We start from the raw sequence: 16,989 nt of genomic DNA, 5'->3' as shown, positions 1-16,989 counted from the left end.
CTCACTTCAGCGTCATTCCCTCACTTTATACACAAGTGAGGGAATGACGAATTCAATAAAATTTAAAAATAACAGTTAGGCCTAATTAATTTCTGAAGTCAATCACATACAATTATATTCATACAAGAAAGCAACATATAATTATCCACTTTCTCGATGAAGTTGTATTTTATTTTACTCTAAAAAATGACATGAGGGAATGACAAATGTAAAAATTTTTACCTGGTTTGATTCATTCAAATTTATTCCACAGCAAAGCTTCTTTAAGTTGAAGATGGAAACATACTGCAATTTTGTTCTATGATGCCAGTTGTTAACTTCTGAAGTTTTTATTGAAATATTTTTATTCTAAGAAGATTGCAGGTGATAAGAACATTGTTGTGAGGGAATGACGCGAAACACTGGGGACAAAGTTTAAAATAGTGCTGTGTTAATATTTTTATCAGAAATTAAATTTAAAATTGATTTTCTGAATTCTATATTTCAGTATTCTGAAATAAAAAACACGAATTTGTAAAAAGAAAGTTTTTATTTCAGAAACAATTTCTTTCTTTTTTTAAATCAGCAGTGGGGACAAGTGAGGGAATGACATATTGGTATATTTTAATTACCTAAAATAAATAAAAAATAAAAATTGATAATTTTATTTTTATTCTTTTGTTAGCTTGCTTTCTGAAGGACACTTTCCCTGAATTTTTTTTCTTCGTAAGCTGTAAAACAAACATAAAATATACTGGGGACATGAAAATGACTGTTTTCGTGAGAATGACCCAACTAACCATCATATATGGCAACGTTACTTTTAAAAAGTAACGAGTAAAAGTACAAGTATTTTTAAAAAAAGTAACGAGTAAAAAGTAAAAAGTTCTTATTTTAAAAAGTAACGAGTAAAAAGTACAAGTACTAAGCAAAAAATGTAACGATTTAAAAGTACATTTCTAGGAAATCGAACCTAAAATTTTATTGAATAATATTCTTATGTTCTCTAATGTTTTTGCAAAATTGTTGTTATTTATTTAATTATTTTTAATTTTGAAAGTTATGGACATTTATTTATTTTTAAATTCGGAAGAATGTTATAATATAATTTTATAATATAATCGTATAATATAATTTTAATATCAAACTTTTTATGGATTTGTACGAAAAAGAAATTTTATCTATTTATTTTAATTTTTAGTTTATTTTTATTTATTTAAATTACCATTGATTTAAAATTGTTTTACTTTATAGAAATGCGTTTTAAAAGCACAAACATAAACAAAGCAAACATGGGATTTCAAAAAGCTTTGTGATCTTTGAGCTAGTAAAAAATAATTGAATGTGCAGTATAAGTTGAAACAGAACAGTCTACAATTTTATTTGTAACAATGGCTAATGCTGAAGTCATGCAAGAAAATCGTTTTCCGAACATTTCTGCCTAACGGAATAATTAAAATTTGTAAATGAATTTTAGTATCAGCGGCTAAATTAATAGTTTTCAAGAGTTAAAATAGTAATTATAATAGCTTTCAGTAGCACAAATAGTTCTGAAGTTCTTAGAGATTTGACTGGGCATTGTTTGACAAGGTCGGGCATAAACATAATTTTAGTAAAAAATGTACTAGGTAAAAATGTATTTAGTAAGAAATGTATTAAGACAAAAATTGTATTATAAGTGAGTTCAAACAGAAAATTGAAAAACGTAATAACAAAATCCAAAATTTTTTGTTTAAAATTTATTAAAAAAATGCATAAAACTCGAAAATGAATGAAAATAACTTGCTAATTAATATTTTTATTCATTTTGCAAAATAATTGCATTTCCAAAGCATTTTTTTTTTTTTTTTTTTTTCAAAAAGCTTACCGAGTTTTAGAAAAAAGTAACGATTTCATTCGACATTTCCATTACAAATACTTGTACTTTTTCCCTAAAAAAGTAACGAAAGTACAAGTAAAAGTACTAAATTTAAAAAGTAACGAAGTACAAGTAAAAGTACGTACTTTTTACTTGTACCGGCGGTACAAGTAACGAAAGTAAAAGTACTGCCATATATGCTAACCATACATTATGCTGCTGCTCTATAAAAACAGATCACGTTTCCTATCTGATCTCTGGATCATATTATCCCTTGATTTTTTTATTTTCGGTCTTCATGCTTGTCTTTTTTATATAATTATCAGAAAGGCAAAGAAAAGTCTTGTACCATAGCTCGATATAGTGGCGACATTGTTGAATATATTTAAATAGAACTGTTTTATCGAATTGAAATATACCACATTAAAGTTTACACACGATAAAGATATAACTTCAACTCCATGGAAATACGCTAAATCAAAGATATTTAGTGATTTATTTTTTAAATTTAAAGGAAAATGTCTTTTGAAATATGTATAGTCAAGAAACAATATGCAATTCTTACTATTACAGGAATAAAATAATTTTTACTCTTTTATTTATGCTATTTATCTACCTTATTCTACGTGTAATTTTTGATGCGTGATTAACATGATTTCTAAATTAATTACCTCTTTATTCATTTTAGAATGAGCAGTCTCGCATACTTAAGCACTTCCATTTCACAACGTGGCCTGACTTTGGAGTGCCTGAGCCTGCTCAAGTGCTGGTGAAATTTGTGAGGACATTCCGTGAGCGAATCGGCTACGATCCAAAACCCATCGTCGTACACTGCAGGTAAGTTGTGAGGAATACTTGTGTCGAATCTATCGATTATTATGCTGAAATCGATCTAATCTTCAACCAACTCAGCGCAAATCCGACATTTTAAATGAGAAAGATTTAAAAAAAAACTATTTTGAAAATAAGTCATTTTTTTCCGTTCGCTAATAATTTTTGAAAAGTTAAATTTCAGAAAGAAAATTTCATTTCTTTTACAAAAATTAAGTTTCAGTTAAATTTGGTGCATTATGTCGTACAAGTCCCTTATAAAATGCTAGGTAATTTAGAGTAGTCAAGGAAATTCAGAGCCATTTAATGCATGCAAATAAAGCTTTTTATGGACTAAAACGATTTTTTAAATCTTCATTACTATCAAGAAATACTACATTTTTACTAAATAAAATATTAATTAGATTAATACTTAATGATAATGTAAATAAGTGCACATTTGAAAAATTATTGTTTGAAAGTGAGCCGTATTTTACCTTTTAAGAAAAAGACACCGGTACTTTATACTGTATTTCATAACCATAAATTATGAAAATACTAAATATAGTATTTTCTTCTTCTTTTGTCCTAAATTATTACAAAATAATGAAAAATTATGAAAAATATGCTGAATTAAAATTCTGCGTCAAAGCAATAAAGCAAATAATTAAATATAAATAGTGAATATCATTATTAAAATTTTTTTACTGTGAAGTACACTGTTGTAAGAAATTAAGAAAATTCGCAGACTTGGGCGATTATCTCTAGAACTACTGGACCCGTTTTAATGAAATTTGATATGTATATACATAGATACAATACAAAACAAATAACCATTCAACAATTGTAATACACGCGAATAATCATGCGTAACACTTGTTGGAATCGGAAAGTATGAAACAGCGGTAACAGAATAAACAAAAAATAGGTTAATAGGCGGTATAATCCTATGATTAGTTAGTATAGTACAGTATAGTATAGTATAGTATAGTATAGTATTTAGTATAGTATAGTATAGTATTTAGTACAGTATAGTATTTAGTATAGTACATTATAGTATTTAGTATAGTATAGTATAGTATTTAGTAAAGTATAGTATAGTATAGTATTTAGTAAAGTATAGTATAGTATAGTATTTAGTATAGTATAGTATTTAGTATAGTATTTAGTATAGTGCAGTATAGTATAGTATGTAGTATTTAGTATAGTATAGTATAGTATAGTATTTAGTATAGTGCAGTATAGTATAGTATATAGTATTTAGTATAGTATAGTATAGTATAGTATAGTATTTAGTATTGTATAGTATTTAGTATTGTATAGTATTTAGTATAGTATAGTATTTAGTATAGTGTAGTATAGTATAGCATAGTATAGTATAGTATAGTATAGTATAGTATAGTATAGTATAGTATAGTATAGTATTTAGTATAGTGTAGTATAGTATAGTATAGTATAGTATATAGTATTTAGTATAGTATAGTATAGTATAGTATAGTATTTAGTATAGTATAGTATAGTATAGTTAGTATAGTATAGTATAGTACAATATAGTACAGTATAGTATAGTAAATTGTCTTGTGGCAGTTTCATACAATCCGGCTCCAACGAGTGTCACGCATGATCATGTGTGTGTATTACAATTGTTGAAGTAGTTCTAGAGATAATCGTCCAAGTCTGAAAATTCTCTTAATTCCTTACACCAGTGTATATAAAACGACCTATTGCTACATTAGGTATTTATGGTTAATAGTTATTAAATATGTACAGATAGTAGTTTTGTGTTATTTTCATACCTAAATTAATTTACTGAGAAATTTTTTCTTTCTAATATAGCGCTGGTGTAGGACGATCCGGTACCTTCATAGCATTAGACAGGGTGTTACAGCACATTCAGAAACATGACTATGTAGATATTTTTGGTATTGTTTCTGAAATGCGCAAAGAAAGAGTATGGATGGTACAAAATGAGGTAAGTTCTCTTGATTAACTGGTACACCATCTTATCAATCATAATCTTATCCATCTTATCAATATTCAGATGTTTTTATTGAAGCAACACGGAGGAAAAAAAATCTGTAAAATTACGGTACTGTATGATAAAGACAATTTTAGCAGTAAAAACCGTAAATCTGAAAATAAAATAAAAATAAGCGATATTTAAACTATTTATATGACTACGTTTTTCGCTCGTCTGGTATCGGTTTATCGGAAGTTCTGGCTTTAAAATTTGTAGTTCTAATCACATATTTAATGAATTTAATGGTTTTAATGCCGTGCTTTAAGTCGTTATAATACAATTACCAAATTTTATCATATTTACAAAAGTTTATCTCATATTATAAGAATCCTGATTACAGATATCATTTTAGTTTTATTAAACTCACTAATACCGTTATATATCAGAAAAGTTCCATAGGGCCATAGGGAATATTCACGGTAGTTAGCACTACACTCTTAGAATTTTCTCGTGGAAAATGGTTAAATAATAATTTATTTAAATGTAATTTTACCATATCCAACCAAAACACTCAAATAACCATAAAAAGGATGGTATTCAAACTGTTAGGTGTAAGAAAAAGCGTCTATTGACTGCTTTCACCAAATTCGATTAAACAATCACAATTTAATCCAAACCAACTAGTCCCTCAACAAATGAGAATCCAGCACACGTTCTTTGAAAGCTAAAAACTAAGCCACGTAAAAAATATTACGAATTCCTATGTTTACTTTCCATCATCGGATTCCAATAATTAGTGTGTGGTGGACAGCTTAGGAAGCCACGTAGTTCCTTCAATTGGGTACATAGAGTCGTATGAGCTAGTCTGTCTGACCGGCTGAACGGAGGCTCAAATCCTAGCGTTGAACCACAATATTTCCTCTATTTCTTCAACACAAAAGGAGTTTCCAGTGTTCTGTACTCTTCAGCTGGTAACCCTCTACTTTTAGAATTCGAAACTATCAATTATGCATAGATGATATGACCACAGATCTCATAAACCTAAAAAGTCTTGTATTTCCCATAGATGGCCCCACTAATTCATGTCGTGGTTCATCACACAACTCAACCACTACTTAACTTTGATATCCATTACCTAGCGAAAAAACAGCCAAAGTTCAGTTAAATTTCATTTTTATGGTTTTGAAATCTTGCTAATTCTAAATGGTTACGAAATCGGATAGTTTTGTATTCACATTTTTTAACAATACCAATTGAAAACGGTTTCAAACCCGTGAAGGAAAAAAAATGTTTTTAAAAGTAAACTTTACATTTAATCAGATGGACAGACTGCTGGCGGTGATTTTACCATAATTTTACCCAAACTGGTTCATCCCTCAAACTCTCTCGCGTTGCCCTGGGGGAAATTTCTTCCAACTAACCATGGTATTGAGAATTCAAATGGAGAATTCAAACTGAGAAAAATGGTAGACTTATAAATAAATCTGCATGTGTGTAATGAAGATAAATGGCAAAACCATCAGTACCATCTCGGCGCGTTTAAATAACAACTGCAGTATTTATCTGGCTGAGCTCCTTGCGATACAGACAGCGCTCCAATGGTTTAAAAACCAGGGTTCTCCAATGGCAAGCATTTACACAGATTCCCTTTCTTCACTTATGAGCCTGGAGGACCCACGAAAACACCTCAAACTTATAGAAGACACCAAAGCCATGTGGAGTAGCAACTATAATATAAATTGGATTAAAGCACACTCAGGCATTGAAGGGAATGAAGAGGCCGACTGGGTTGCTAAGGAAGCCACTAAGCTTGGCCAGATTGATTTTGAGATCCCGGGTGAAAAATGCGAAATTAAATCTTACATTAAGAACATTACTTTTAACCGCTGGAGAAATGACTGGAGGTCTAGTGACAAGGGAAGACAAACCTATAATTTTTTTAAAGATCCAAGCATAAAGCGCCTGCTGGCCAATTTTTATTTAAACCAGTTCCTTACTGGCCACGGAGTGTTCGGGACCTATCAACAAAAATATTTCAAAAAATCAGCTTCATGGAATTACTGTGGAGTGAGACAGGACATTGATCATCTACTTAAGCACTGTCCAAGATTCCGGGCACTTCGTGGAACCCACATGAATAATTGCGAAGAGGAACATCAATTCTTCGCTATATTGACCTGCAGGAAAATTGTGACTCAAATTATTAAACAAACCCTCGAGGACATTCTAGCCCCAGATCAACTGACCCCAGTCACGAACCAACAATAGAGCATGTCATCGTTAATTTTTACTAATCAACTTTTAGCTTTACATTTTGAATTTTTATCTACTTTTGATTTTAGACTTCAAGTCAGACTTTTACTTTTAGACATTTACTATTTGGACTTTTAGCTTTCATTGATTTTAGTTTTGAGATTTTTTATCTCTTGTTTCCTTATTATTATAATCATTTAATTCTCGACATTTACACCGGCGCTATTGGGTTTCCTTGCCTTTAACACATGTTTTTAATTGTCAAGCGTTATTGTTAATCCACTTTTAACTGATCACCACCATTGTCATTTGGCGAAATTTTACTGTAACTTTAGTTTTTAGAGAAATTTTATTGTAATAATTTTACTTTTATCTCCGTATACCCCCCTGGGGTGGGTCGGAGTTCAACCTACTTACCATAATTTTAGAATGGAAATTTTAACAGAGTATGAAGAACCCAACAATATTTGCAACTATATATTTCCTCTAGAATTTATTTTTTGTCTTTACCTACAAAAAACAAGATGGGCGATTTGCTTTTATCAAATTGCTTCTTAGTCAATATAATGATGAAAATACCCATTTCATCAATTAAGATACTCGATTTATTTGTCTAACGCCATATTAAAATAGTTGTGTAATGAATCAAGTAATTTGTAGTTAGTTCACTTCAATTTATTCATTAGTGATATTCTTTGCTAAAACTGATGTAGAAAGCTGAGCATTGTAAGGAAATTATTAATTGATGCTTGGTCTTTAATTATGCAAATAGTATTCAGTATGTTTATTTAATGTGCATATATCTACTTTTTATACATAATTTAAAGATTTTTACTTAGAACTTTTTGTTCTCAGTAAGTTATAAGTTCGAGTCACTAATTATTAATTTGGGAATCAAGCATTAATTAGAGAAATTCAGTTGTAAATACCAATTACTATTGAAGTTACAACATAAGTGATATAATAAAAAGCAAATTATATTTGAAAAAGGATGCCGAACATTCTGAGTAATCATCGTTTTATTTATCAGATTTTCTTATAAAAATAGTAAGCTTTAGCTTAAGACTTAATGTGCATTTAATTATAATTTTTGTGGCATTAATTGATTAAGTTGAAAACTGAAAAAAAAGGCACATTTTTTCTGAATGCTTGCTTCATATGCAAAGATTTAAAAATTGAGAGAAAAATAAATTAGAATTTCAAATTAGAAAAGTAAAAAAAGAAGTACAAAAAAATATTAACAGTGAAATGAAATATGTATTCTTGCATTGTTTAAATGTTGTAATAATCTATGGTGTTCTCGATTATCTCAAATTGACTGCAAAGTTTTTATTTTTTTTTCCAACTGGCATAACGATTTTATCTTTTTCTTTTTAGCAACAATACATATGTGTTCATCAATGTTTACAATGTGTTCTAGAAAAGAAAGAAGAATTTTTAGAGCTTGGTAGGCCCGAAGAGCGCGATAATCAAGGGTACGATGGTAAGTTTCAATAATTATTTGTTATTGCATTTCCAGCATTTTATGACAGTGGAAATTGTACTGATGGCTTAGTGAAATTATTATTTCTAATCGGAGCAATGTATAATCATTGTATTGCTAAGACTCGAATACTTTTCTAAATTCTTCCACCAAACGTCAAGACTGTTTCTTCTAAAATCCCTGAATTCTTTTTGCTGAAAGTCTTAACCTTTCACTGTCAGCATATCTACAAAGGAAAGTTTAAATTGGATTTTCGTCGCTGTCCTCCATAATTTAACATTTAAAACTGATTTGCACATCTGCAGAAGAATCTGCAACAAGAATTGACCGCCATTCTGTGCTAGTTTAAACGTTGAAGGACATGCTGTTTCGCCGCGTGTAGCTTCCTTACGTTAGTTAGAGGCTTATTACCATTTCGGTACGAAACATAATTGCTGCTCTGAACGAAATTGTTTATTATAGCAATTTGAAGCTTTAGGTATTTCATTTCTTATCTTCCGGGTTTTTACTTGATTTTTGATGATTTAGTGCTTATTATCGAAAAGATTCTATTGTTTACATTAACATTGGGAATCATTTAATTCTTAGGGAGATTTCGCACTTTTACGTTAGATTACGTACGTTCCGTACGTAAGATTTAAATCAACTACGCAACTGCGCTCGTGTTTATTTTAGATGCTACGTATCTTTACGTTATGCTGGCGTAATTAACGCTATAAAGACAGAGCTACAAGCATGTGATTTACATCTGTTAAATGTTGTTTTGTGTTAAAGCCAAACTTAAAACATGGACATAGAATGCGAATTTCAAGAAATATATTGATGAAATTTAGAAATGAATTATGCGACATTAGAACAATTGGTTGAGCGAAAAGATTGTCTACGCCCATTGTAAATGTTTGTTATGATTTTGTTGTCGAAGTTAAAACGATATTTTACTACGTTAGCGTTTTTAACTTACCGATTTTTGCGAATTCTCTTATTTCTGCATACGTAAGTTTGATATTTTTTTTTTCACGGGCTCATGTGCATTTCACCAGAATTGACGCATGCGCACTAAGAGTGCTCATACGCATTTACTTAAAATCGTACGGGAGAATTCGGAAGATAACTTAAATTTGCAAAATCTGCCTAATCATATTGTACACAAAGATTTGCAAAGTGCAAAAAAAAAAAAAATGTCTGCACTTTTTTTCTATCTTGTATTTTTCTTGAGCAATTCTGCATATGACAATAATTATTATTATTCACTTTTAAAAAGTGTGCAGTCAAGGGTTCAGCAACTGCAATTTAAAAATGTTCCCTACCTAAGATTGTTAGCAGGCGAGTCCATTGCATTGTGTAATATAATACTATGCCCAAATCTAATATTTTGGAAATTCACTAAAAATATTCCATATTACTTAAGCAAAATTAAAAAAATATATCCCTTTATATAGGAGGAAAAAGACGATATTAACTGATTTGTTTTAATAAATTACTCGTCAATTATTTACGTGTATCGATATTTAACTATTTTGATGTAGTTTTCTCAGGAGCCGTAATTTCTTTTTTGTATGTTTTCCTAAAATAATTATTAGCTTAGATTATACCGGTTGGGATTTTAAAAGCATTTTCAAACAATTAAATTCGTATTTTCAGTAACATTTTCGAAAGATTTTAATTCCAAGTACGCAATTTGAATCAATTGATATTGAATACCTTATTTCTTGCGAATAGGTGCATACATCAAATACTGCAATACATATGTTATTTTTGTTACACTATAAAATTTTAATCCTTAGATTGTTTCTCATTTAATTTCAGAAACATAAAATCTGGTAAATCTTCTTTTTTAAAAAAAAATCTTTCATGAAATCTTTTTAAAAAATATTTTCATATAAAATCTTCTTTTTAAGAAATTTTTTCATAAAATCTTCTTTTTAAAAAATCTTTTCATATAAAATCTCCTTTTTAAAAAATATTTTCATAAAATCTTCTTTTTAAAATATCATTTCCTATAAAATCTTCTTTGTAAAAAATCTTTTCATAAAATCTTCTTTTTTAAAAATGTAATTTTGCAAAAGTTAAATATTTAAAACAATGAATGTACACAATTCTTTAATACAAAAATTAGTCAAATAATTTACTGTATATTTATTGTTTTCCAAGATTTAAAATTACTAAGAAAAATTTAGGAAGGTTAGGTTTCGTAAATATAAATCAGAAAAACAATTGAGTTTTGATATATATTTTTAAAAAAGTCAACTAAAATATTTGAAGTAAATTAAAATGAAGAGCTATTTAAAAATTAATAGAGCTCGACTGTGAATGAAACAAAACTGAATTATTTCTTTTCTTATCTATTTTGCTTCAAATAAAAAGATCGCTTCCATCTTCTTTCAAACATTCCATAGCTCTGCCCAATGGAAATGCAGTGAAAAAAGACTGAGAAATTTTGTAGTTGGAAGGTATCTTTGTAATGTAGAGACTGCCATACAAATTATTTGTCATCTTCCATACTGGTAAATATTCATGGATTATCCAAAGCATGATGCATCCTAAATGAAAGATTATGTTTTCATGTTTGCCTGCTTTAAGTGGTTGCATGATTTTTAATTTCATTTTTAACCTTTAACGATCTGTTAATTTTCAAGAAAACGATCATAAAAGTGCCTATTTTGCTAAATATGCGTATTTGATTAGTGCTGACATCTAGTTCAAAATAAACTAACTATCTACAAATACCTAGTCCCGCAGTGGACTGATCGTCAAGACACGGTTCTCATAAGATCACCGAAGTCAAGCATCACTGGCTGCGGTCAGTGTGCGGGTGGGTGACCCACTTGGATCAGTCTGCGTAGGGACCGAGGGTGTGCGGTATTGGTCCTCGTTAATCTGTGCTACCGTAAAGTGCTCGACTTCGCGCGCAGGTCGTCGGGCTACCGAAGCGGGGGTGCCATCTCTTCCGCAGAGGATCAAAATTGTGATGGCATGTCTTCGGATCATCCTCCGGGATGTTTCCCAGACCGTCGCCAATAGCCCATTGTGCAGCTCTAGTGCGACGTAAATTAACAACAATAACAACAACAAATACCTAAAAGATATCCTGGTACTGCCATCTGGTGTGTAAAATGAGAAATAAGATGTTTTCCGGGCAAAAAAAAATGAATTAGTTTTATTCTTATTGGCTTGTTACTACTGAAGACTCCAGCCCGGAAATTTCACGGGAGCGAGAAGGAAGGGGTTAATAGCTATGCGGTGAATTCATCTAACAATTATTTTGTTAAATTATTTTCTTCATTCTTTTCTTACAACTGTTTTTGTAATACTTTCAAGCAAGATTGACAATTTTATAACGTAAAAAAATTTTGTCAAATTCATACCATAAGAATTTATTTCCCATTTTGTTACTAACGCTTAAAAGACGAGCTCAGAGTGTTCTAAAATCGCTCTCCTTTAATCGCTGCTTCAAACCACTGTTATTTGTACAATATTTATTATTCACGCCACTTTGTTTAAAACTTGAACCAACTATCTTTACAATGGTACTCTAATCCCTTCTCCTTTCATCGGTGCTTGAAACCACTGCCTTTTGATCGATTTTTATAGTTCACTCTGTTTTGTTTAAAACTTGAACCCACTTTCAGTTAAAGTACTAATTTAGAATCCTTAAAATTATGTGTTTAAAAAAGGTCATAAATTACTTTTTGAACAATGGATTTAAGCACTGTAAAAAAATATTAAATTTACAGAAAAAGTGTCAGCTGGTGTGCCATTATAAAATCGTTTATTTTTCATAAAAATACTGTAATTTAAAAACGGAAACCTGTTTTTTAAGCAGATATTTGCCGTTATTTTTAACAAACAAACTCAGTTATTTGAAAGGGGAAGCCTGTTTTGTAAGCAGATAGGTGCTGTTATTTTAACAAACAAATTCTGTTATTTTATAAGATAGCTATGTCAGCATTATGGTCGGTGAAAGGAGAATTTGCATGGTCAGCCAAAGTCGGGATTCGTACCCGGGTTACCTGTAAATTTGTATTTGTTTTGTAAAAAAATAATTCATTTTGTTTTTGCATGGTTATTTTGATAATTTGTTTTTCTTCATAAATAAAGACAAAACACGGCTTCAAACTGAATGTTGACGCATGTAAAATGTGTTTGTATAATATTTATGCAAAAAACTGCATGCGCATGTTTTTCGAATGAGATTATAAATTACTAATTTTTGTATTTTATGAAATTTTTACTATTTTTTATGTATTTTTCTTGATGTATATTTATTTGCTCTTGCTTGCATTCAAACTATATGTTTTATTAATTACCTTATTGTGTAAGTCTACAAATAAGCTTAAATCTGAACAGCATTGCTCAGTTTCTATATTATTTATTTTATAACATTTTTTTTTAAATTTGCAAACAGTTTTTGAAAAATGTATCCTGAATTTATATTATATTTAGTTTTTCAGCTAATGAAATATTTAAACTTAAATTTTTGATTTGCATTTTATATATAGGTTTAACTAAAATCCATTTTAACTTTATAAAATCTATAATATAAGACTCAAAAACTAGAATAAAAAAACAACTTACGTGCTTCTAGCATCATAATTACAAATAATAATCCTTTTAAATGGGTAATGAATCAGTACATTGCATATCAATATGAATCAATTTAGGGAAAATTAATATAAATTCTCTAATTGCAAAATAAAATGTTAATGAATTCACAGAATATAAATATGAGTCAAACTACTAGATATCAATAGGAATTACCACATCGTAAATTAAAAGTTGAACCAACACATTGAAAATTAATATGAATCGATACATTGAAAATAAACACGAGTTAACCCGTTATAAATTAAAAGGTTAATGAATACACTAAAAAATTAAAACGTTGATCAATACGTTGAAAATTAATATGCAGTAACACATTGCATAGCCATATGAATCAACCTACTACATATCAATATGAATTACCACATTGTAAATTGAATCAATGTATTGAAAATTAATGTGAATCAAAAAATTTTTAACAGAAAAAATTTTCACTTTTGATAAATAATTTAGTAACTTTAATATTAAACTAAACGTTATGACAAAATTATACTTGGTATGGAGCAAGTCTGTTTTTATCACAAATCTGTAATAATTTAAATTTTTTATTTTTGAATTTGAAACTATAAATATATATGAACTAATTTATATTAAATGAAGGTTTAAGAGTTTCTGTAAATTCTAATAAATCTGAAAAAAAGATTTTATAAATTGCGTAATAGGAGCTTTAATTGTTTTTAATCACTGACAGTATTTTTTTTCTTCACATTTTAAAAATAAATTTATTGCAAATTTGCGAAGGAATATAGCTTTAAATACTGATAGTTAACTATCTCGGTTGCTATTAACATATAGCTCCCATCCTTGAAATTTAACTTTTTTTTTATCATAAATATATCCTGTTAATTTATGATAGCTATATACTTGTATTAGATTAAAGATAATTCTATAATTCTATTTGAAATCAAGTTTCATTTATTACTTTCAAGAATAATTAACTCTTTATAAGCCAATATTTTACAGCAATGTTATATTAAAATATTTTTGGATTTGAAATTGATTTATAAAAAAGAAATTCACAGAGCCCGTGAGAAATAATTTGATTTTTAAGGCCATTTTTTTGGTAGGAAGTTAGGGTAGTATTTTCAAACTTTTACCTGCTGTAAATAATTGGCAATATACTTTAACTTCTGTGCTCATAAAATACCAAGTTTTTAGATTCTTCGTTTTTTACTAATTGTTAAACTCGTTGAGAAATAACATGAACTAAGGCAGAGGTCGCCAAAGTGGTCTATATAGACCCCCAGGGGTCTATTTAACATAAGTGGGGGTTGATCTGAGCCAGGGTGTCGAATGGGGGTCGATCTGAACCGGAAGGGTCGATTGGTCGAAGGATTATCAGTATTTTTCAGATATGTGACAATTAGAAATAAAAGAAGACTTGGAAATATATACAGGTAATCTTCAAAAATTGAGCGACCATTTCAAACTACGTTTTGTTGATTTGAAAAACATTGACATCCCTGATTGGATTATTGTGCCATTTTCTGCTCAAATTGAAAACGTGGACATCAAACTGCAAGATGAGCTTGCTGAGTTATTATGGGGATTTGAAGCAAAGACGCTTTTTAAAAATTTAACAATAAGCAAATTTTGGACAAATATAAATATAATGCAAAAATATGTAAGACTTTACGAAATAGCTCTGCCATTTATGATAGCATTTCCAAGTTCCTATATGGTTGAAGCCGGTTTCAGTCACGTAAATTCAATCTTAACTAAGAACGGAAATAAATTAAATGTGGGGTTTCGAAGGGATTTAAGATTAAAATTGACCAATTTTGAACCCAATATAACGAGCCTTGCAAAAAAAAAAAAAAAAAGCACCAGGCACACCCATGTCATTGATTAAGAAAAATAAATCCGTAGTTACTTTACTTATTATTTCTATTTACTTATAATTACTTATTATTTCATAAATATTAAGGTGTTTATATTTTAACATTAATATATTTTTCATAAAACTATTGTTACACTATGTACTATTACTTTAATAAATGTTTAAAATCATAAAATAAATGTACAAACACAGTATCTAATAGAGTTTTATTTTAATTAACAGAAAATTACTTTTATGGGGGTCGATGGAGATTTCGAAATATTATGTAGGGGTCGATGATCAATAAAGTTTGGCAGCCCCTGAACTAAAGCATAACACACAAGAGCAAATAGCTTCACAGTGTTAGCCTATCTTTCTGACTTAACTCAAACTTTTACTGTTATTCACATTACATTTGTGCGAACTAATCCCTCAAATTTTTTTAGTTTATTTTTATTTTTTAATTTTTTTGAAGTTATCAGCATATGGTCGCACAAATCATTGGTGGGAAAATACCTTCCCACCGACATTTAAAAATTAACGAAGTCAGGTTTTATAAAGAGTTAATATGAAGTTTTGCCAAATAATTAAACACCCTATTAAGCTACAAAAATAAAAGTGCTCAAATGACATGAAATATATTTTGAACGTGGTAATCATAATTAATCATCTTCTCTTCACTTCTCTTCCAGATGACGAAGGAATTGCTGAGTCAGGCATCTGATGAAAACGATAAAAAGAAATTTCTGTGATGAGACTAAAGAAATACTTCGTTTCTTTTTTCATGACTTTTTCCACGTATCTTTTCCATTGTGTTAGATGCAGGCAAGCATCGTACATATAAAAACACTATTTTTTACGAACGTTGTGCGCTTTAAATGAACTTATCGAGTTTTTTTTTTCTTCATCAGTTCCACGAACGTTGTTTGTTGAAGAACTGTCTTGTAATCAATTGAACTTGGAATATCCGAATTTTGAAGTCAAATCCGTTCGGGTCACTTATTTATGTGAGTGAGTTGTGATTGATATGAGTTGTGTGTATAGATTTTTTTATTTTCTGTGCCATGCTTTTTAAGTAAGTTATTTGAATTATTAAATATAATAAAATGTAGCGTCCATAATTTTAAAAAAATCTATTTTTTGTATATGAAGTCAATAAAAGAGTCAGTTTTGATATTTTTTGTAATAACGTAATGAAATGAAAGAAAAAACTGTTTTAATGTGTTTTTTTATGGCTTATGCAGTTGAATTTTGTTAGATAAACAGCTTTGTTATGCATATATTTAATTACTTAAAACTATACTTTGTGTAATTTATGTGCTAATGTTTGAAATTAATTTGTTTGAATTAAAAGTGAAATATTTTAACTGCTCGTAAGAAAATTAAAAATTAAGATTAAGTTGTTGTTACGCAATTTATGTATTTATTTTGTAATTATCATCTATCCTCCCCCCCCCCCTAAAAAAAACTCAACATGCAAATAAATGATTTTCTCTTCAATCCCAGTAGCAAAACTATTTGAAGCAACCATAATTTTTTTCATAATTCCTGGAACTGTGAGCGATTACTGAAATATTCGCATTACGAAAAAAGTTTATTCAAAATTTTAATTATTATTTTTTTTTGATTAAATAAACCGTTGTTAAAAATTTCTTCATGTTCTAAACAATGCATTTATTCATAATTTTAAAAATAATGTGACTTTATTTAAATTTAAAATATGCTTTAAAATGTGTTTTAATTGTTAAAATATGTTTAAGTCGAATTCGGTAAAATATGAAATTTTTGCTCGTAAAATTAATATTTTATTGATCATACTTAGTTTATTACTATTAATACAACATTAATATATTTTAAGTAATTGAAAAAAAATTCCTAATTAGGTATTATATTTTTCAGGGAGTGATATTTTTCTAAAATATTTTTATTAATATTTTTACGAAACATAATTACGTTATTTATTGAATAAATATTATTTGTTACTATGGATTTTTACGTTTAAAAAAAAAGAATATAAAGAACCATAAATGGAGAATTTAAAAAAAGAATTGTTCGACTGAAAATTTCGAGTAAGATTTGTAACAAATCGGATTTCTGTTTGGTTCAATAGATTTTTTTTCCTTATATTTATTCAATTGTTTTCTGAGTTACTATGTTTCTTTTAAAAGTACTTTTTTATAAAAATACATGAATGTTTAAAAGCATATTTCATAAATGCATTTTAT

General features: G+C 28.8%; 2 protein-coding genes across 3 annotated transcripts in view; both read left to right on the top strand.

Annotated features, from left to right (window-relative positions):
• LOC122272304 (tyrosine-protein phosphatase 10D) overlaps positions 1-15,896 on the top strand; it is a 46,993-nt gene extending 31,097 nt beyond the window's left edge. The window contains exons 11-15 of one of the 2 annotated variants that reach the window (XR_015429195.1): positions 2,526-2,674; positions 4,484-4,619; positions 8,238-8,343; positions 10,740-10,847; positions 15,457-15,595. Coding sequence is in view for 1 of the 2 variants with exons in the window: in XM_087151690.1 (XP_087007816.1) it covers positions 2,526-2,674; positions 4,484-4,619; positions 8,238-8,343; positions 15,457-15,488 (423 nt within the window). In the remaining variant the exon portion in view is untranslated. Of the gene's footprint in view, positions 1-2,525; positions 2,675-4,483; positions 4,620-8,237; positions 8,344-10,739; positions 10,848-15,456 lie in introns of both variants that reach the window. The other variant, XM_087151690.1, reaches the window with a different exon arrangement.
• Positions 15,703-16,989, top strand: part of LOC107448265 (uncharacterized) — a 90,168-nt gene continuing 88,881 nt past the window's right edge. The window contains exon 1 of the mRNA XM_043054936.3: positions 15,703-15,839. The gene's annotated coding sequence lies outside the window, so the exon portion shown is untranslated. The remainder of the gene's footprint in view (positions 15,840-16,989) is intronic.

The sequence above is a fragment of the Parasteatoda tepidariorum genome, chromosome 9 (genome assembly GCF_982258835.1).
Source record: "Parasteatoda tepidariorum strain Cologne lab strain chromosome 9, Ptep-v5.0, whole genome shotgun sequence".
In the NCBI taxonomy this organism is placed as follows: domain Eukaryota; kingdom Metazoa; phylum Arthropoda; class Arachnida; order Araneae; family Theridiidae; genus Parasteatoda; species Parasteatoda tepidariorum.
This window is presented reverse-complemented; position numbering and strand designations above follow the sequence as displayed.